The 23598-nt window shown below is 37.6% G+C and overlaps 1 protein-coding gene across 4 annotated transcripts in view; it reads right to left on the reverse strand.

Moving 5' to 3' along the window:
- LOC149844963 (ultraviolet-B receptor UVR8-like) overlaps nt 1–18855 on the reverse strand; it is an 81577-nt gene extending 62722 nt beyond the window's left edge. For 3 of the 4 annotated variants that reach the window (XR_016430155.1, XM_089995402.1, XM_089995400.1), the window contains exon 1: nt 18564–18855. Coding sequence is in view for 2 of the 4 variants with exons in the window: in XM_089995402.1 (XP_089851528.1) it covers nt 18564–18744 (181 nt within the window). In the remaining 2 variants the exon portion in view is untranslated. The remainder of the gene's footprint in view (nt 1–18563) is intronic. The other variant, XM_089995401.1, reaches the window with a different exon arrangement.
- Nucleotides 18856–23598: the final 4743 nt, after the last annotated feature.

Raw genomic sequence — 23598 nt, forward strand, 5'->3', positions numbered from 1 at the left:
CTTCTCGTGAATATAAATGTCACGTGTCTTAGACGGATCCTTGTTCAGAAAATACTTTATTTTCAAATCTGAAAGAAACAAAATATCTTTAAATCTGAAAATCAACAGAATATTCTAGATCTGAAAATCGGATTAATGGGTTAAGGATGAGAAAGACATTTTTAGACAGAGTTGCCAGTCGATGAAGCGGAAGCGGGAAGCGAGGCACTTCTAAAATGTTAGGAAGCGGGAAGCGCGGGACGACTCGGAAGCGACCTAGGAAGTGAAGAAGGAAGCAACATAGGATTCGAGTGAGAAGCGAAAGGGAAGCAAATAAGAATCGAAAGGGAAGTGAAAATGTAATTATAATATTATATATTTTTATTTTATCAAAAAAATAAGATTTATGTCATCATTAACAAAATAAAACATGTATCTAAGACAATAAATAATATAAGTTGTAATTATCTAACAAATGCATCATATTGCAACTGTCAAGCATTTAAAAAACCATACATCAAGAGAAGATCATAATTCGCATTCTTGTTGCTAACCATTTAACAAATGCATGCAAGCATTAAATAATGCATTAAGAAAATAATTAAATTTTATTAAAAAGTGTACCTTTTTCAACGAAAGAATCAAATGACTTGTTATTTGATGTTGTGATTGTTGTAAATCTTGTCATCTCTACAATATAGAAAATGAGAAATCAATAAACTCAAAAATTACATAGAGATATGGTTAAATTTTTAAGCTATAAATTTCTAAACTGTAAATTATAAGCTACAAAGTTCTAAACTCTAAACTTAAAATTAACATAATTCAGTACTTCACTTCATCATGCAAGATTCAAAATAAAAGTACATATCAAACCAACAAAATATTACAAGACCATGACAAAAAAGTAACATAAAAGTTTTTAAGTTGAATTACTCCAACTACATCATCAAAAAAATAATTAATAATTCAAGAGTTCATTAATCTGTCATCTTTCTCTTCCCCTTCAAGTCAGCAATAAATCACGAACTTTCTGCATCATCATGTGTTTCTTGTCCTTCACGACCATGTCTTTAGTTCCTTCCTTCATTTCCTATAATGAATACGTTAAAAAATTAAAATGTTTAAAAATCATAATTTAAAATATAAAAAACACAGTATCAACGTACATTGCCTAGGTCTCCTGCTAAAGAAACGATCAATCTGACCTTGAGGAACTGATGGTCGTTCTTGTATATCTGCAGTTCTATTAGCTCTGTTGGATTGATTTGGATCATCTTCAACTTCATTTGTACGTATGATTATTGGAGGTAATGGAGCTCTTGTTTGTGCATCTTTGGGTTTGGATTTGGAAATAGTGTTTGATTGTTGTGCACTATCATCCAAATCTCTCCAACGCATGTCCTTTAATCTCAACTTATTTTCTTCTACAATAGGAAGTTTTGGATTGATATCTCATTTTCGACTAGGTTCTTCTTTGTAGCGATTGTTGCACCTTTTTATAACAAGAATATAAAATATTAATACTAATAAATAATCAATGATAAAAAAAAAGAAAAAAAATACCAAAACAAAAGTACAACATAATTTAATCATACCTGTCAATCAATCGAAAATTGGAATGAATATACACTAAGGTATCAGCATGATCTTCATTGAGCCTATTTCTTTTAACATTGTGAATATCACTATAGATGTTCCACACTCTTTCTGCAGAAGATGTGCTAATAGGTTGAGATAAAACCTTAATGGTTAATGCTCTCAACTCAGGTGTATCACCACCATAAAAACGCCATCAATTAAGCACTGACATTGTAGGATTCAGTGCATCTATTCTTACTGCATTTCGGCTAAATCTTCCACTTCTTGATGTAAAAACCATAAGTTGTGACCTATAAAGTGTAGATAGCTCTTCATTTCCAACAGATATCACTTCAAGCGCGAGCATTACACCGTCTAAGATATCATTATCCTTTTCTGCAAAAAAAATGTTTAATAACTATAACAAGAAAATGCAAATAAAATAATTAAATCATTAAACTTCAAACTTTATTAAATAGAGAGAATAAAATTTTTACCAGGAGAAACTCGTTTGACCCCTCCTGCTGCTGGGATCTTGAGATACTCTGACTCGTAATATTTTGGAGTAAGCATGTGAGCTAGACTATGGAGAGGCACATTCATTCTATCCCATCTATTTGAGACAATCTTATGAATCGTTTCATACAAATCTGGTTGTCCTTTTAGATTGTCTTTGATTTCCCCCAACATATTGTTCATGCCTTCATACACTTCACCAATTATAGGGCCTTCCGGATCACAAAATTTAATAATCTTATATATGGGTTTTGTAATCAATAATGTTAAACGTACAGAATCCCAATATTCTTCGTCAAGAACAATTGTTTTTGTTGTAACAGCCCTTTTTCATAGTTTCAGCCGTGTATGACTGTTTCCACTCACTCCATCTATCTGAAATTACTGTGAGTCTCAAGCTCTCCCTCACATCAAGCAAGCGCTTCAAAGTAGTATAATGTGAAGCAAACCTTGTTTTTGCAATCTTTATTAACTCTAATTTTTCATTGCTTCTAAAGATTGTTAGTGTCTTTGAATGATTTGTAATATACTTCACAATTTCTTTACTTTGCAAATATGTTTCTCCCAACCAATGAAACTCATATGTCAAATCCTTAAAGATCAAATTAAGTGTGTGCACAACACAAGGTGACCAAAAAATATACTTATACGTTTGTTTTAATTCTTCATCTGCTAACTTGCAATTTGATGCATTGTCTGTAATCACTTGCACTACATTAGAAGGCCCCACAAGTCTAAATCCCGTCTTCAAAAACTCGACAATGTTTGCAGCTGACTGTTGCACATTAGAAAAATCGCTTGCATATAAGAACATCGAGCCAAAACAGTTTGAGGCGAGTATATTTATCAAGTGTTTGTTCTTAATATTTGTCCAACCATCTAAGACAATGGAAACTCCAAACTCCTCAAACTTTTCTCGAAATTCATTTAACTCTCTATGAGCACACTCTTGCTCACTGTCAAGCAACGTTGTTCGTGCTTTTTCATATGATGGGGGTTTATATCCAGGCACTTTACTAACTGCAGATATCATCTCTTCCCAATATGGTGATCGAAGCACATTGAATGGTATGCCATTTGCACACAAAAATTTGATAATTTTGTGATCTACATCATCTCTTTCTACCTTTTTAAAGGTATCACGAATATCAACTGCTTTTCGGCTTCTACTAGATGATGTAGTCATACTAATAGGCTTCTTCGGATTATCAATTCTTGATCTCCTCAACTCAAATGCACTTGATGAAACCTCCACTCTACGAACTTGCCTCTTAATTTTTTTTGCCAATTCTGCATTTTTTGCAACTACAGGGCAAAAGGCAATCCCAACACTTTGTCCCTTTGAAGATCCCATGAGATGTGCAAAAACTCGAGTATATGACCCATGATAAATATTTTTGCAGTGCCTGCACATAAAAACCTGGGTTCCACCTTGCTTTCCTTGCCCACTCTTCTTTTGTTTTAATACATGGCATCATAGTACTATTGTTTTATGCATGTCAGGTGGTTCATCATCTTGGTCATCTTCAGAATAGTAGTCATATTCTTCTTCATCTTCCTCATCAAAACAATTTTCATTTCTGTCCTCAAACTGATATGGACAATCAGAAGACATCTTGGTCTTGCCCTTTCTTACATTGTCCTTCCCAACACCACTAGATGATTCATGCTCCAAATTGTACAAAGAATCATCATCGTCATCATAATTATCATGATCATAGCTTGTGATGGTCATTAATGAAGCAAAGAATAGGCAAATATACCTGCATCATAAAAGTATAGGAATCATTTTAGAACACTTTAAAAAAACTATTATTAACAGCAAAAGATGGATAGTGGAATGCCAAAACAAAAGGGAAAAAAAAGAGACCCAAAGTGAACCATAAACGTCTCTTGCAATCGAATTCCCGTAAAATACCATGGGGTTTACTAAACAACTTCAGTGTTAGCGCACATAAACTAATCATGCTCATTTCTTAAAATAATCCAGACAATATGTATCACACAGCTTCGCAGTCACAATCTAAATTTCAAAACTATGAAACCAATCAGATTTCCTTTTTCTAATAGCATTAACACCCGTAATGAATACAGAGGAAAGCATCAAGCCTTAAAATTCAAGTTTAATTAAACTAAATCTCAAACAAACATGACAGTTGAAACTTGAAACACCATAGATTCAATTTAAACCAGGAAATCACAAATAGGTAGAAGCTTGATAAATCCAATCTAAAAAGAACTGCAGACTAGTTCTATTTATTCTTATCATAATATGCCCATCAAATCAAATTTAATGAATCAGTACATGAATCAGCCAAGAGTCCAAGACTCAATGCATATAGCAAAATTTGTGTATAAAACCCATAAGGTTATATATGATTCTTGAAAACTTGTCTGTAACAAACATCGGAACACAAGCATCGATCAATCGATTTAACTATAATCAGTGTGAAACTATGAACCCATTTTAGAAGGATGCATATTAAAAATCTATAACGCTAATCAATTTATTTCAAATTGAAACAATCTTGATCATTCGTGAACCTAGTACAAGAAACAAGCAGATCAACATTTAAACCAACATATCTAATTTAAACATAATTAAATTCTCAACAAAAGTCCTTAAAAGAAATTAGATCTTTTTATGTTCATCTAAAACCCAAATCAGAAAACTGATACCCGAATCAGCAAAGACAGTCAATGTTCCGCCCGTATTACAGGGGGTGTACCCACAACTATTCCTATACAAGGGGGTGATAGCCCCTATTCGAGTCTATACAAGGAAACAATCTTGATCATTCGAGTCTAAAGCCCGTATCACAGGGGGTGTACCAATATATCTACGGTAACTGTGCTCGCTGACTCCACGTATCACAGTTTAATATTTTTTTTATCGTTTGAACTTTCATGGCTGGTGCATGTGTTGTAGCTCTCATGCAGAACACTGGGTTGACAGTGGCGTAGCTAGGATTCATGTGAGGTGGAGCAAACAAGGGGTGTAGCAAAAAAAAAAAATTTGCGTGATAGTCGGGGGTTCGGGGGCAGCACCCCGAAATTTTTTTTTTTTTTGAGATAAAATAAAAAATGGCTACAATTATTAATAAAAATCTATTTCATATGGAGAAATCAAACTATTTGTTGTAGCCAAGGCTGGGCTAAAAAAATGGATAAAAATCTATTTCATATGGAATCAGGGTTGGGCTAAGACTGGGCTTTAAAAAAAAAAATTAACTGTTTCGGGAGGCAAGACTGGGCTACAGCCCAGTCCTGCCCCCCCTAGCTACGCCTTTGTGGGTTGACCATCGTCAACAAGGGTTTCTTTTTTAATCAAAGACCATTCAGAACCTATTTTGGAAACCAATGCTTTTTCATCAGCCTGAATCCCTACAACTAGCTACTCACGAAACAAACCATTCACAGAGATATACATGAATATCACTATCACTTTGATGGATCAAGAGTCTGAACACAAGAATAGTGGATGAGAGAGGAGAGCGAATCGAAAGAGATAGGTCGGCGGACGTCAGTGGAGGAGAGAGGAGAACATACCTGAACAGAGACATTGCTAATGTCGATCGAGGAGGTCTTCGGTCGTCAGATGTCAACAAAGGAGGAGGAGGTCGTCGATCGTCGAAGGACGTCGATCGTCGGAGGTCGCAGATCATCGAAGGTCGTCGGTCGTCGGTTGCCGATGGCCAAAAACAAGAGAGAGAGAGAGAGGAGTCGGGTGAAAAACAAAACCCTGAGCCTTCGTTATTAAGTTTTCACGATTTTTTTAAAATGTCTGTTTTACCCTTATTCAGAATTTTTTTTTAGTTTCTTGTTTTTCACGTGTTAATTTCGTTTTTAAAAAGGGTCAAAAAGACATTTCGTAAATGCGTCCCCCGTTAAAGGGAGACGCGTACTCCATGAAAATGGGACGCGTCTCCCTTTAAAAGGGGATGCATTTCCCTTTAAAGGGGGACGCGTTTCTTCTTTTTTACGTGCGCTTCCCCGTGCGTTTCAGAAGCGCCACGTTTCGCGCTTCCGAAGCACGTCTCGGGGAAGCACGCTTCCCCTTATGCATATGTGTTTCCGGTAACTCTGTTTTCAGATCTGAAAACCAAAACAAGATTTTACAGATTTGAAAAAAAAAAGGAATGAGAAATTATAGTTTTCTTTCCAAGAGCAAAACTTTGAGATGTAAAATGAGGTTCAAATCTCAAAGAAAATAGGAGAAAAATACTTTAACCCAAGAGAAGTAGATCAAGATCAATGAAGAATATAGGTTGACAGTAAAGAAAGCAAGGTGGACCAAGATTTTTTTTGAGAAGGGAAAATGACAGAGAATAGAAGAAGAAAACAAGATTTGAGGAAGGAGATTTTTTTTTGCAGCCAAGATTTTCGATCTTACCTCAATGTTCAATCTTTAATAAGAGACCCGCTCTAATACCATGTAAAACTGAATCTTTGCTTGGAAGAAGAAGATGGAGAGGAGAAGAAGCTGCTGCAATACCCCAAACGTCAACAACAGGGACGTTTGAGCTCTTTTCATTATATTAAAGAAACTTTCTAACTTACATGAACATTTACAGTATTGCCCTATATTAACAGCAATCTAATATACAAGGGGAAAAACTGAAAAATACACTACAGCACTCATAATAAAACATGATAAACAGAAAACAACATCAGCATAGACCAAATCTGGATCCAGATCTGGATCTGGTATGAAAGTCAAGGATGTCATGTCTCAACAGGTACCTGGACATGCCGCCCCCTACTCCAACCTTGTTGTTGTTGCTACAGCATCCCAGCAGCAGCCCCGACCGTGTGCATGTGCGTGTTGTAATGAAACAAGCGAAAATACAAAAGAGATCCCAATAAGGATCAACACAAATACAAAGGGAGTGCGCAAGCACTAATTCACAAAGAGATAATACAAAGTGAGAACAATCTCAAGAGCATAACTCATGCACACAATAGCCACTATGGGCACACACAACACAACACATAAAAAATATATAATTTCACTAATAAAACGTTTAGAAAAACATTGAGAATATAAGGGGTTTCAACCCTTATTTATAATACAAGAGAGAGAGAAGGGGGCAGCCCAAAGTCTAGTTGGGCTGCCCCAAAAGCCATATTGGACATAAAATAAACAAAAAGAAAATAAAAAAGGATAAGCACCTAATAGGCTGAGACCTATTACATGGGTGAAACGACTGAAATACCCCTCCTATTACATGGGTGACAAGCCTACTAAAATGTAACAGTTGATTGATTCATGTTTGTCCTATTTGTCTTGTCTCGATCTTTATTGAAAGATTTGAATCATTATATTTTTCTGTGTAAAAATGATTTATTCTTAAAAGGAAATCTATCTATGAGAAATTTACTCTTCGTTGGATTTTTATGATTTAAACTCCTTTGTGAGTTACTTATTTTGATGTTGTCTGAAAATCCATATTTCATGTCTTTTATGCATTAAGATGCTTTTCGTGATAGTTATACGCTATGTCACACAGACTCGGCTAAAGGGTTGCCGCACCCGCGTCGACACGCACGGACTCGGGTGCGGACTCGAGTGCGGCTTTGGACTCGGCCCGGACTCGGTCAACTCCGAGTGGGACTCGGTCAACGAGTCCGGGCCGAGTCCGACCACATTTTGGACTCGGTCAACTTTGACCGAGTCCAAAATTGTCCAGTTCGAGTTTTAAATTTTGTTTTGGATCCGGGTCCGGTCGGGTCCAAAGCCGACCCAGATCCAAATTTTTTTTGGCGGCCGAACCCTAAAAGGGGTTTATCGACAGGGAGAGGGGCTTACCCTCTCGATTTTGCCTCTCCCCCTCAGCCCCTGCAGCTTTCTCCTGCAACCACGCCGACGATCCGAACTCCGGCGACAGGCAGCCACCGTCTCCCCCTCCGTCAGGTATGTCGACCCTGCTCGTAGCCTCCCTCCCTGCACCCTCTGCTCGCAGAGGAGGGGCTCGGCCCCCCTCCCTGCACCCTCTGCTCGCAGGGGAGGGGCTCGACCCCTCCCTGCACCCTCTGCTCGCAGAGGAGGGGCTCGGGCCCCCTCCCTGTACCCTTTGCACGCAGGGGAGGGGCTCAGCCCCCCTCCCTGCACCCTCGGCTCGCAGGGGAGAAGCTCGGCCCCTCCCTGCACCCTATGCTCGCAGGGGAGGGGCTCGGCCCCCCTCCCTGCACCCTCGGTTCGCAGGGGAGGGGCTCGGCCCCCCTCCCTGCACCCTCTGCTCGCAGAGGAGGGGCTTGGCCCCCCTCCGTGCACCCTCTGCTCGCAGGGGAGGGGCTCGGCCCCCCTCCCTGCACCCTCTGCTCGTAGAGGAGGGGCTCGGCCCCCCTCCCTGCACCCTCTGCTCGCAGGGGAGGGGCTCGGCCCCCCTCCATGCACCCTTTGCACGCAGAAGAGGGGCTCGGCCCCCCTCCCTGCACCCTCTGCTTGCAGGGGAGGGGCTCGGCCCCTCCCTGCACCCTCTGCTCGCAGAGGAGGGGCTCGGCCACCCTCCCTGCACCCTCTGCTCGCAGAAGAGGGGCTCGGCCCCTCCAATATTCTCTGTTTTATTAACTTTATTTTATTTACTTATTTAATTATTTTCTTTTCAGTTTTCACTTTTCAGATATAATGGCGAGTTTTAGCGGTAGTGTCAATACATTTGGTTCAAGTTCTAACCCTGAATTAGATGTTTCTCAACCACTTTGGAGGCTTGTGACAAAAGGGATAAAAGCTAGTAGTGGTGGTGGTGGGAATGTGCAGTTTCATTGTAATCTATGTAAGACTGTTTTCACAGGTTCTTATACGCGTGTGAAAGCACATCTTTTGCATATTCGTGGTCAAGGAATTAGGGCATGTTCTGGGGTTGACAAAAACATGTTAAAGCAATTAAAAAAGAACAAGAGGAAGCTGAAAAGAAGAAAATTGCAGAGATGAAAAGCGATTCGATTAATTTGACTTTTTCTACTGCTAGTGATACACAAGAAGAGCTTTTAAAGAAAAGAAAGATGGAAAGCAATAAAACAATACAAGCGTCATTCAAAAACATGGCAAGAGCAGAAATTGATAAAAAGATTGGTCGATTCTTTTACTCAAGCTCAATTCCTTTTAATGTAGCTAGAAGTCCATACTGAAAGATATGATTACATCTTTGGCTAATTGCAATTTGAGTGGTTATGTGCCTCCTAGTTCAGAAAAACTAAGAACAGTCATTCTTGCAGAGGAAAAAAATAGAATTGAAGACTTGCTAGAGACCCAAAAATTTGCATGGAAACGACATGGAGTGTCGATTGTTTCTGATGGGTGGACTGATATACAAAGGCGACCACTGATAAACTTCATTGCTTACTCACTAAATGGGCCAATCTTTTTGAAGACTGTTGATGCATCTGGAGAGTATAAAGATGCTGAATATTTAAAGAGATTATTTGTTGAAGTGATAAAAGAAGTGGGTGAAGAAAGTGTGGTGCAAATCATTACTGACAATGCTCCAGTTTGCAGTCGTGCAGGAATGAATTTGGCAAGTGAAGATACATATTCACATATTTTTTGGACTCCTTGTGCAGCACACAGTTTAAATTTGGCACTTAAGAGTATATGCAATCCATCAAAAGATGATGCACATGCACATGAAATGTGCTTATGGATTGAGAAAATAGAGCATGATGTTCGAAATATTAGAAATTTTGTTGTAAACCATCATCATGCCCTTTCTATATTTAATAGGCATTCTGATCTCAAGTTACTGAAAGTTGCTGAAACTCGTTTTGCTTCTCTAATTGTTATGATAAAAAGAATTAAGCAACTCAAGAATGCATTGATGATGATAGTGGCTGATCAAGATTGGGATTTTTATCGTACTGAAGATGATGTCAAGGCTCAAGCTATCAAAAAATGCATCTGTGATGATTTTTGGTGGGATAAAATTACATATTTTGTTGAATTTACAGAGCCTATTTGGGAAATGCTGAGAGAAGTTGACAGAGATGTACCCATGCTTCATAGAATTTATGAAATGTGGGACAATATGATTGAAAAAGTTCAAAGTATCATTTTTAAACATGAGAAGAAAGATATTGCACTTGATGATTCAGAATTTTACAATCATGTACATTCAGTTTTAGTGAGAAGATGGGATAAAAGCAATACACCTTTGCATTGCATGGCACACTCTCTCAATCCAAAATACTATGCAAAAAAATGGTTGACAACAGGTGTTAGTCGTGTTTCTCCAAATGAAGATCCTGAGATATCAAGAAATAGAATGATATATTTGGGAAGAGTTTTTAATGATCCTCACATGTTTAAGGTTGTAAATAGTGAGTTTGGCAAGTTTTCTACTGGAAGATTTGATTCTTTAGCAGCACTTGTGGCAAGGGACGAGGAAGATCCCGTTAATTGGTGGACAACATATGGATCAGAGACACCAAATCTGCAACGTCTTGCAATGAAGTTGTTATCCCAACCTGCTACATCATCTTGTTGTGAAAGAAATTGGAGTACATATGCTCAAATTCACAACATTAAAAGAAACAAACTCACTAGTAAAAGAGCAGAGGATTTGGTATATGTTCACTCAAATCTACGATTAATTTCTCGCCGCACCAAAGAAGAGTATAGGTACTTTTTTTTTTGTATTCAAAGTTTATATTTAAATATTTCATATTTGTATTCGAAGTTTTAAGTTAGATACTAATATAGTGATTTTTTGATGCAGTTGTGGACCATCCAAGAATTGGGATGTAAATCCAGAAGATTTTGACTTGGAGGGAGAACATAATTTACATACTCTCAACATGGACTACCTCGATCCTGTTCCTCCTTCTAATTCAGACGATGATGCATATTTATGATAAGTTTTGTTGTTTATCACACTCACAAGCTTCTTTATGTGTTATATTTTGGTAAGTTTGTGTTGTTAAGAATTGTTTTTTTTTTGCTTTAAAATTTACAATCTTTATGTGTTAATTTATTGTTATATATAATTATAATATTTAAAATATATATATTTATAATATATATTTTTTAATATATATATATATATATATAGCCGAGTCCCCGTGTCCAAATTTTTTGGAATTGCGCCGCACCCGTGTCGCACCCGCACCCGCACCCATGTGACATAGGTTATACGTGTGTATTAACTTTGAATAATGCATGTTTTCATTATTTATGAACTTATTTTTGAGATATTTTGTGCAGGCATTTCTCATTTTTTTATAATATGCAATTTTATTTTTTTATGAATTAAGAACTATGATTTCTTAAAAGTATCTATTGAAGTGAGACTCTCAGTCTAATGTGTTTGAAAAAATAATGATTTTCAAAATTAATGTCGAAATTTTTTTAAATGATTTTGAAATTTGATAACTATACAACAACAACAACAACAACTACGCCTTCATCCCAAAACAATTGGGGTCAGCGATATGAACCAAAAAAGAAATTCATTTTGGGTCTTCCACATGAATCCTTTTCCTCCAATCATTTCTATCCAACGCCATGTCCTCGGTGAGGTTCAAAGCATTCATATCCTTTCCTATCATCTCCATCCAAGTCTTCCTAGGCCTACCCCGACCTCTTTTAACTAATATATTTTCCCATTTCCCCAACCTTCTAACTGGAGCATCATTAGGCCTTCGCCGAATATGTCCAAACCACCGTAAACGATTCTCTCGCATCTTATTTTCAATGGGTGCAACACCTACCTTCTTACGTATCTCTTCGTTCCGAATCTTATCTTTTATTGTATTTCCACATATCCATCTAAGCATCCGCATCTCAGCTACACTCATTTTTTGAATATGATGTCTCTTGGCAGCCCAACATTCCGTACCATATAGTAAAGCGGGTCTAATAGTCGTCCTATAAAACTTTCCCTTCAACCGCAATGGCATTCTACGATCGCACAGCACTCCAGTAGCACTTTTCCATTTCATCCACCCAACCTTTATCCTATGATTTACATCTCCATCAATTTCTCCATACTTTTGAATGATGGATCCCAAATATTTGAAATAATCATTCACCGGTATATCTTGCTCACCAAGCTTCACTACACTCCCATCACTACTTCGTTGCTTACTAAACCGACATTCCATATATTCAGTCTTACTCTTACTCAACTTAAAACCTCTAGCTTCCAATGTCTGTCTCCATAATTCTAACTTAGCATTAACCCCAGCTCTAGACTCATCAATCAAAACAATATCATCAGCAAACAACATACACCACGGTACATTTTCTTGAATTGATCTCGTAAGCTCATCCATCACTATCGCAAATAGGAAAGGGCTTAAAGCAGATCCTTGATGTAACCCAACCGTTATCGGGAAATTTGATAACTATCTTATTAAATATTTTTTTATTATATTGTTGGTGTGTTTGGCCATCCTCTCTCCATAATATATAACTAATATAGTTATTTTTGAAATATTCTTTTATGTTTTATAATATATATATATATATATGTGTGTATAGTTAGGAACTTGGGATGTTTTGTTAACTCTATTTACATGTTCTCATGTATTGATGATATTGAAGATTCTAAAGACCCTTAGCATAATAGAGCATATGATTGAAGATCAAGAGGACATTTTATGTAATGGGTTAGCATAATGTATAAAAAATGGAAGAACTTGATGAAGTCAATAAGGACATTTTATGTAATGGGTTCTTTCTTTGTATACCGTAGAGAGATAGGGGTTGTTGCATCGATTGTAAGGTTATACCGGGAGAAAGTGTAGCTACACAACATAGAGTCTTAATTTTAGATCTTAGAATTAGACAATGCCGCAAAAGGGATAGACATAGGATAGATCCTAGAATTAAGTGGTGGGCACTGAAAGGAACTAAACAAGGAATGTTTGTAGAGCGGGTAGTTAAGAAAGTTGATTGGTGTCTCAAGTAGGATTCAGAATCTATGTGGAATAAGATAGCGGGTGGCATGAGAAAAGTGGCTAAGGAGGTATTGGGTGAGTCTAAAGGCGGTGCACCGCTAGGTAAGGATACATCGTGGTGGAACCAGGATGTCAAATTAGCTATTAAGGTTAAAAGAGAGTGTTATAGAAATCTAAGTAAAAGTCGTGATAATGAGAATTTGGAGAAGTATATGATAGCAAAGACGGAAGCTAAAAAAGTAGTTCGGAACGCGAGGGATAAGGTATATAAGGAGGTTTATGACAAGTTGGATACCAAAGAGGGCGAGAAGGATATTTATAGGCTTGCAAAGACGAGAGATAGAAAATCGAGGGATCTGGGTATGGTTAGATGTATCAAAGATGAAACAGAGGGTTTTAGTCAAAGATGAGGAGATTAAGGAGAGATGAAAAGATTATTTTGATAAGCTATTTAATGAAAGTCATGCTTAGGATCTTGGAGACTTGCCCATTCTTTTTTATGAGATGAATTGTGACTTAATGCGCAAGATTCAAAAGAAAGAAATTGCAGAGGCTTTGAAGAAAATGAAATCAAGAAGGGCAGTTGGCTCCGATGGTATACCTATCGAGGCTTGGAAATGCTTGGGAGAGAAAGTTTTAGAATGGTTGACAAATCTTTTTAACAAGATTTGGCGGAAAAATAAGATGCCTAATGAGTGGAAGTAGAGTACTTTGGTGCCTCTATATAAGAATAAAGGTGATATACAAGATTGCACAAACTATCGTGGTATAAAACTCATGATTCATACTATGAAACTTTAGGAGAGGGTGATTGAGTCTAGGTTGTCATGATATCGAAGAATCAATTTGGTTTTATGCCTGGAAGATCAACTATGGAAGATATACATCTTCTTAGACAACTTATTGAGAGAAATAGAGAGAGGAACAAAGATTTGCATATGGTTTTTATTGATTTGGAGAAGGCTTACGATAGAGTACCTAGGGACGTTCTCTGGTGGACAATGATAAAGAAAGGTGTTTCTCTCAAGTACATTAGTATAATTAAAGATATGTATGAAGGAGTAGTAACCAATGTCCGCACTTGTGGAGGGGTGACAACCAATTTTCCTATCACGGTTGGGTTATATCAAGGATCTGCTTTAAGCCCTTTCCTATTTGCTATAGTGATGGATGAGCTTACGAGATCAATTCAAGAAAATGTGTCGTGGTGTATGTTGTTCGCTGATGATATTGTTTTGATTGATGAGTCTAGAGTTGGGGTTAATGCTAAGTTAGAATTATGGAGACAGACATTGGAAGCAAGAGGTTTTAAGTTGAGTAAGAGTAAGACAGAATACATGGAATATCGATTTAGTAAGCAACAAAGTAGTGATGGGAGTGTAGTGAAGCTTGGTGAGCAAGAAATATCGGTGGATGATTCTTTCAAATATTTGGGATCTATCATTCAAAAGTACGGAGAAATTGATGGAGATGTAAATCATAGGATAAAGGTTGGGTGGATGAAATAGAAGAGTGCAACTGGAGTGTTGTGCGATCGTAGAATGCCATTGCGGTTGAAGGGAAAGTTTTATAGGACGACTATTAGGCCCACTTTACTATATAGTACGGAATGTTGGGCTGCCAAGAGACATCATATTCAAAAAATGAGTGTAGCTAAGATGCGTATGCTGAGATGGATGTGTGGAAATACAATAAAAGATAAGATTCGGAACGAGGAGATACGTAAGAAGGTAGGCGTTGCACCCATTGAAAATAAGATGAGAGAGAATCGTTTACGGTGGTTTGGACATATTCGACGAAGGCCTAATGATGCTCCAGTTAGAAGGATGGAGAAATGGGAAAATATATTAGTTAAAAGAGGTCGGGGTAGGCCTAGGAAGACATGGATGGAGGTGATAGGAAAAGATATGAATGCTTTGAACCTCACCGAGGACATGGCATTGGATAGAAATGAATGGAGAAGGATTCATGTGGAAGACCCAGAATGATTTTCTTTGTTGGTTCATATTGCCGACCCCAATTGTTTTGGGATGAAGGCGTAGTTGTTGTTGTTGTTTCTATTATGGTGAGTCACCACAAGTTTGAGGGGGGTGTTAAGATACATGTAACTTTGGACATATTATATATAATATATATGTATGTGTATACATATTTATATATAATATAATTATTGTATATATGTAATATATATATATATATATATATTAGTCAACTAAAGTTGACTAGGACTAGCTGTTGGGAGCTAGGTAGTCCAACGGCTAGAGGGCCCTCTCTTCTCTTTTTACTCTTTTCTTTCTCTCTTCCACTTATAAATGTTGGTGAGTGTGTGTTATGTAAGGTGAGAGAGTGATGGGTAGTTTAAGCATATGAGTATGAGTGTATTTGTCCAGTGAGGATATTATGTATTTTTAATTTTCTTTATTAATGAAAGTATTCATTCATTCACATTCCTTGTGTTTCATTTTAGTTCTTATATTGTTGTCCAAATACATTATGTTTTGATTCTTGAAGCTCATTTTGGAGTGCATCGGGATCTGTGCCATTCCGTGACAGAATATGATGCTCAAATTAAATAATAGAGGATAAACAATCTTCAGATCAATGATGGTTAATGAGGTCAGTGGAGCAAGGCATAGCAATCCGCCTTGCAAAATTTAAACAAGCAACACATCCCATTCCATGAGCAAGTGTGTCAACAAGCTGATTAGGCTTGGAAATACCAGTCGGTAGATGAACTCAGTTTATTAAGGCAGGAAAATAAGACAATACAGAGATTCTATGTAGAAATGTAACAGTTGTGGGAGCTATTGGCCTTCATGGATACAACAATTATGTGCCAAGTGTTAGTGTGCAAAATTTACTTGGCAGACAGAGTAAGAAAAACTATCAATCATGAGTTCTAGAGTTATGTATGGCATTGAGGTTTAAATTACAATCATGCAAGCAGTGCCATGATTCTTAGAACCATTTATTCTCTTTAAGACAAGCCCCAGCTGAATTGAGAAGCAGTACAAATACTTACTCCAAAAAGATGATTTGCTAAAGAATATGTAATTTTAAGACTAGAAAATACTATCAAGAAGGTCTATACGTGAATCTTATATAGAGCTTTGCAGTTCATGAGATGAATTGCACTATTTCACCCAAGTGGGTTGTCTAACTTATGAAAAACAAAAGAATTTAATCTATGAAGTGATATAGGATCAGAAAATTATATGATTAATGTTCAAATTCTGACGGAAGAATAATTCTCATCTGTTGGCAATAATTCTTTTTTGCCACGAGAAGAAGACAGGAGATCACTTGAGCAATCACATGAAATAAATGTGAAGCAGCTAGCATTTAATAGTGAAAAGGTATTGTAAGATTTAATGTTGAACAAGGAAGAGGTAGAAGTGGAGCATCCACTCTCGATAGGGGTAGAGCTAATGGCTTTATTGATGATAAGGACAAACTTAAGTGCACTAACTATGGAAAAGAATGTCACAAAAAGTAACAACATTGAGAGCTTCTAAACATCCTAATATTAGAAGCAATAGAGAATTTCTTTCTTCTATAAACGAAATGTCACATGAGAAAAGTGTAGATCAGGAAGATGACTCTTTAGCTTCTTTGAAAAAGAAAGTTGAGGAGTTAGAACTCAAGATAAGCAATCATTGTTGAGATAATATCCAACAGAAGCATTTTTATTGGCCTCTACCATGCTCATTAAGGTAATCACACCTGTGGTGCTTGGACCTCTAAGAGTTGGATTATTGACTCTGGTGCCATAAATCACGTCTAGTAAGAAAGAGTTGTTCTCCTCATAAATTATATTCAACCTTTGTCATAGTATTTAAACTTGCATGACAGATGAAAGGTCCTTTCACCTGCTAATGAACTTTTCTAGTCTAGAAGAAACTCAAATCTGCCACATGGTTTGCCTGCCTTAGTTCTTTGAAAAGAAAAAAAAAGTAATTTTGATTTATTTTGAAATCAGTTTTATATGCCCCTAGTTTGTTTATAAATCTTTTGTTTATCAGTTTGTAAACCAAATATTTAATTATAATATAAATTTCTTTCTTTCATTGTTTTAAAGGCCTGAAGACAAGGAAGATCTTTGGCCATCATAGCAAGGACTAAGGGTTATACAACCTCGACACTCTATGATGATGAGGTCTATTGAAAATAATGTTCAGTTGTGGCATCTTCATTTAGGGCACCTTCCCCTGTCCACAAGGAAGTCTACTTTACCAAATTCAATAAACTTAACTCTAAACTAGTATTGTGATGTGAGGTATACCATGGGGTGAAAAATCATCTAACCTCATTTCCAAACAGTAGCAAGAGAAGGTGTATGCCATTCAAGATAATTTATACTAATGTACAAGGGTCAATCCCAACTTTTGTCCTGAGATGTTCATTAGATATTTTGTCTCCCCTAAGATAACTATTCAAGACTGATTATGTGCATTTTCCTTAGAAAAGAATGATTATAGCATATATATGAAATAAGATAATAAGGTCTCATTTGTCTTCCCTAACATGCATAAATTCATTGACAACCAATATCATGTTGAAGTAGAGGTTGTATTTTGCCTTGATAATGGTAGAGAATATATCTCTAATCTTTTAAGCGACTATCATAACCAATATGGAATTGAACATTGAGTTTCCAATACAGGTGCCTTGTAAGAAGTTACACACACTTTGCTACTTGGTATCAATATTCCGAAACTTCACTGATCAAATGCTCTCCCTATGGCTGACTATTTGATTAATCAAATGCCATTAAAGTTTTAGGTCAGAATTCTCCTCCAAATTTTTGTGCATACTGCATTATTTAGCTTCATTTGTAATCACCATTATGAGATTGTTTCTATTTATTTAAAGTTTTAAGTTTATGTTAAGCAAATTATAATAGAATATTAATTTCAGACAAATACAACATGTGACACGATATACCTTTAAAAAAATTGGTTTGAAGTTTGAACATTAATTCTTAGCTGTTTTGGCCTTTATTCCCAGTCTTCTCTCATCTCACCAATGAATTGTCAAGCTTTCTTCCTTTTGCTTTTCTTCCTTTCTCGAGCTATTTTTTTGAGTTCTCAAAGACAATTCGAAGGTTAATCGTGTCGAGCTTTTTATATCAATTAGTTCAGGTGGTGAACTGAACCTCACGAGTGAAGTTGTGGTTGAAGCCTTTTGTATCATAAGGAGTGATTATGATAGGGCAACTTCTATTTTAAGGAAATGTGTTGAACCCAAGTCTTCAGTAATTCTCGAGACAAAGCCTTGGAACATATCTTGAGACGAAGCTTGAGATTGATTAAGCCAGTTGCCCATAATCCAATTAAACAGGTCTCATTTTGGTTTGCCATATATGGTCAGGTGAGTTAATACCTTCGTCTCACCACATCAATAAATAGATAAGAACTAGGAAGTTAAGAGTTCACTTATGCATATCGAAAATCATGATGATGAGACGGCAATGCAAAACAAAAAAACGAAACCCGATTATCTCAATATCACCGAAGAGAGCGACCAAACAGGTAATACCGCGTAAAACAAAAAAAAGAGAGATAGAAAGAAGGTGAAGGTGATAGGCTTACCGGAAATCGCCATCGCGAAACCGCATCCGCCGCTGCACACGTCCTTGAGGGTGTCGCCGCATTTGGGAGGGAGAACTGCCGCCGGAGACAGGAGGGGCGCTCTCTCCGGCGATGCTCCGGGAAGGAATCCCCACATGAAAACCAGGGGCCCCTGCTTCCTCGCATCCTCTCCTTCGGGCATTTCCAAACGAATGCCCCACACCGATCCCTATTTTCCCGATTCCAGAGCGATGCAGATTGCAGCAACTGCAACAGCAGAGAGAGACTACAACCCTCAGAAGCCTCTTCGAGCTTGAAGTAAGGAAGCCTCCAGAAGCCTCTTCAGGTTTCTCGCCATAATATATTTCGGGGCGAAGGTGCTACCGGCCACGTGGGTTTGTATCGCGTGGCATGGCTTCTGGGTGGTCCTACCATCACTGGCCAGAACGTTCTGGGTGGTCCTACCATCCAAGTTCGCCTGCTTCAAGCAACCGGTCTGCATTAACAATGTATGACGGAGTCAACAAGCTGGGGCCAGCTTCCGTTATGAAGGAGGACGGTGCTGATTGGTGCAATAGTTTTCCCTTTTCTGGCGTCCGCCATCAACTTTAACTATTTTAAAGTGAATCGTTCTACTTCCTAACTATGTTTATAGTGGCTATATCTATAGTCACCTTTCGGGTATGCAATAGGGTTGAGGATAAGATGTACCATTTCAATGTTGGGGGAGTGTGTTATTACAGCTACCCTGTGTGGAGCTATTAAGGGTCAATCACGAGAGTTTCTTCTCGTTAGACATTGGTGCATTATGTTCCTCCGTATGTTTAAAAACGAAACATTATGAGCCTTTGTTGACATGCTATGCCACCCATACCATCTTCTCAAAGTGTCGTCTGGTAGATCTCTTTCACAAGCAACGTACATGGCCATACTCACCTCTGAAGTCCATTCCCACTATAGCCGGTGCAGCGGGGTGGTGTGACACAAATATCTTTTCATAGCCATTTTCGTTTACTCCTTCAGTTGTTAGCCATGTTATTGACTAAGCCAGCGACATTCCCTTTGCATATAAGAAAAATGGGAGGGTGTTGTGTGTTCTTCCCTGAACGCAAATTCGCTTGTTCCGGTGTGCACGGAGGAATATCTTGGGACCCACGATAATTCATATACCAATGTTGCCCATGATGACTTTATAATAAAATAACATATAAAAAAGGTAGATATGCTTTTGACTGAAATGTCCTCTCAGAAAATAGATATACGTTGGATGAAAATATCCTCCCGCTCCCCGTAAATAAATTTGCATGATACGCCTTTTATTTTTAGCTTGTGCTACAACACATGGCCGCCTTCTCGTTCCTACCTTGTGTTAAATAGAAAACTTTTCCGGGTTTGTTCCTACCTCGTGGAGATAACTATAAATCGAATGATTGGTTTGATCATTGGTGGGCGTAATAGGGAGATTTGTCGGTCATCTCTTTTTACAGTCTTATTCTTCGTTTTTGTTAGGCAGTATGGAAAAAAACAATGACGCACAAACATTCTCACAAGTGTCATTAAAGCGTAGTGAGTATATTTTCATGTCATCATGCTATTGTTGAAGAACGTATGTCAGTGTGAGTGTCATTAAGGCGTTGTTTTGTTATTGCAAGTAGATTTTATCATTTCGACGATTGAAAACTTGAAGATATTTGTAAGGTCGTGGAATCAGTTGACAAGAATGCTTAGTTACATATGCGAGCAAGGGCCACTACCCCATCCGGTATCGTCCATTCACTCAGTATTTGCAATGTAACACAAATCGCGGTTGTAGTAACATGTATATCGATTTATGAGTTATTGTTTTGTTAATATCGATTTATAATATATTATATTAAATTCTCGTATATCAATTTGTAATATATTATGTATTTTCTAGTGTTGATTTGTGAAATATTATTTTGTTTGTTAATATCGATTTGTAATATATATTATGTTGAATTGTCATATATCGATTTGTAAGATATTATATGTTTTCTAATATTGATTTGAGGGATATTATTTTGTTTGTTAATATTGATTTATAATATATTATGTTGAATTGTGATATATCGATTTGTAAGATATCATGTGTTTTCTAGTATCGATTTGTGAGATATTGTTTTGGCCTTAATATCGATTTATAATATATTATGCTGAATTGCCGTATATCGATTTGTAAGATATTATGTATTTTTTAGTGTCAATTTGTGAGATATTGTTTTGGTTGTTAATATCAATTTGTAATAATGTTATGTTGAATTGTCGTATATCGATTTGTGAGATATTATGTATTTTCTAGTGTTGATTTGTGAGCTATGGTTTTGTTTGTTAATATCGATTTGTAAGATATTATGTTGAATCTTTGATACTTTGATTCATTCAATCGTTTTTTTGACTTATTAAACTAATTGGTAGCCATTTTTATTTGCATCTTGAATAAATCGTAGTAAACGTATGCGTTGGCTAACGCAAATTGATATTTTGCTCTTGACTGTATTGAGCATATCAATTAGTTACAGTGAATGTGATGTATCTCAATCATTGGAAAGTCATGGAGCAACGAACAATCGTACTATCGACGCACCTGAAGAAGTGAATATGTGCAGTAATGATACACATGATAAGAAGGGTGCAGGCATTGAATTCACTCTTGACTTGAATATTCCAGCAGACGAAATGTAATTCGATAATGAGGTAGACGATCATGACAGTGCACTTGACAAAAGTGCAGGCACCTCAAGTCTACATGATAGCACACTTGACTCTGCTCCCGTAGAGGGAATGCAGTTTAATAATGAGGAAGTTGCATACAAATTTTGGCCATTCTAAAAGTCTATAAATATCTTCTATTTTCGTCTCTTGAAATTACAATAATTTTATGACTCTCCAGTCTTCTTCTTCCTTTCTTCTCAATTTGGCATGCAAAGTTCAAGTGTGGTAGAGATCATCTGTTCTTGCGAAGCAATGACTCTCTTGAGGTTCAAGGCTAGTCGTATCCTGGGAACTCAATCGCAACAAACCCCTTTTCACATCTTTGGAATTTTCGAAGTGGAGCGATTGAAGTTATAAAGATAGAGATCTTAAGAACATGCCTCTAGGCTTGAGATCTCTTTTCTTTAATCATGTTTTGTCACAAGGTTGGAGTAACAACTAGATTCTTTTCCTTGCGAACGTTGTTGCGCATCGTGCAGGAACAGACGCGGTGCGGAAGTGCGCAAGCGTGCAAATGAGGCATTTTGATGATGCACTTTGTACTTCGCACGCTCGCAGCGGTGCGAGGTGCATATCAGGTGCAACCGTTTTATTTTTTCGGTTTCAGATTATCTGGCCGTTTGAAAGGCTTTAAGTTGCATGTATATCGGGTTTATGGTGCATTGTGACTGTTGGACGGTTTTGAAGGCCTTTGATTGACAGTCAAGGGTGGGTGACCATTCGGGTACCTTTTCATCCTATTTTCAAACCGTCAGGTTTATGGCCATTAATCTCATTTATCGCAAAACGTTTTGGCTTTTCTAAAAGTCTATAAATATCTTCTATTTTCGTCTTTTGAAATGACAAGAATTTTATGACTCTCCAGTCTTCTTCTTCCTTTCTTCTCGATTTGGCTTGCAGAGTTCAAGTGTGGTAGAGATCATCTGTTCTTGCGAAGCAGTGACTCTCTTGAGGTTCAAGCCTAGTTGTATTCTAGGAACTCAGTCGCAACAAACACTTTTTTGCATTTTCGGAATTCCTGGAGTGGGGCGATTGAAGTTCTAAAGATGGCGATTTTAAGAACGTGACTCTAGGCTTGAGATCTCTTTTCTTAAATCTAGTTTTGTCACAAGGTTGGAGTAACCAGTAGATCCTTTTCCTCGCGGACGTTGTTGCGCATCGTGCAGAAACGGACGCGCCGTTCGTGCAAGCGCGCAAGTGAAGTGTTTTGATCGCGCACTTTGCACGCTCGCAGCGGTGCGAGGTACATATCAGGTGCAAGCATTTTGATTTTTCGGTTTCAGATTATCTGGCCGTTTGAAAGGCTTTAAGTTGCATGTATATCGAGTTTAGAGTCTATTGTGACTGTTGGACGGTTTTGAAGGCCTTTGATTGACAATCAAAGGTGGGTGATCGTTCAGGTACCCTTTCATCCTATTTTCAAATCGTCAGGTTTATGACCATTAATCTCATTTATCGCAAAACGTTTTGGCCTTTCTAAAAGTCTATAAATATCTTCTATTTCCGTCTTTTGAAATGACAAGAATTTTCTGACTCTCCAATCTTCTTCTTCCTTTCTTCTCGATTTGGCTTGCAGAGTTCAGGTGTGGTAGAGATTATATGTTCTTGCAAAGCGGTGACTCTCTTGAGGTTCAAACCTAGTTGTATGCTGGGAACTCAGTCGCAACAAACCCCTTTTCGCATCTTCGAAATTCCCGGAGTGGGGCGATTGAAGTTCTAAAGATAGCGATCTTAAGAATGTGCCTCTAGGCTTGAGATCACTTTTTTTAAATCCTGTTTTGTCACAAGATTGGAGTAACAACTAGATCTTTTTCCTCGCAGACGTTGATGCGCATCGTGCAGAAACTGACACGCTGTTCGCGCAAGCGCGCAAGTGAGGCGTTTTGATGGCGCACTTTGCACTTCGCACGCTCGCAGCGGTGCGAGGTGCATATCAGGTGCAACCGTTTTGTTTTTTCGGTTTCAGATTATCTGACCGTCGAGGTACCTTTTCGTTCAATTTTTAAACCGTCAGGTTTATGGCCATTAATCTCATTTATCGCAAAACATTTTGGCCTTTCTAAAAGTGTATAAATATCTTCTATTTTCGTCTTTTGAAATGACAAGAATTTTCTGACTCTCCAGTCTTCTTCTTCCTTTCTTCTCAATTTGGTTTGCAGAGTTCAAGTGTGGTAGAGATTATATGTTCTTGTAAAGCGGTGACTCTCTTCAGGTTCAAGCCTAGTTGTATCCTGGGAACTCAATCGCAACAAACCCATTTTCACATCTTCGAAATTCCTGGAGTGGGGCAATTGAAGTTCTAAAGATAGCGATCTTTAGAACG

This window comes from Nuphar pumila, chromosome 2, assembly GCF_984573655.1.
Source record: "Nuphar pumila chromosome 2, dmNupPumi1.hap1.1, whole genome shotgun sequence".
Taxonomy (NCBI): Eukaryota; Viridiplantae; Streptophyta; class Magnoliopsida; order Nymphaeales; family Nymphaeaceae; genus Nuphar; species Nuphar pumila.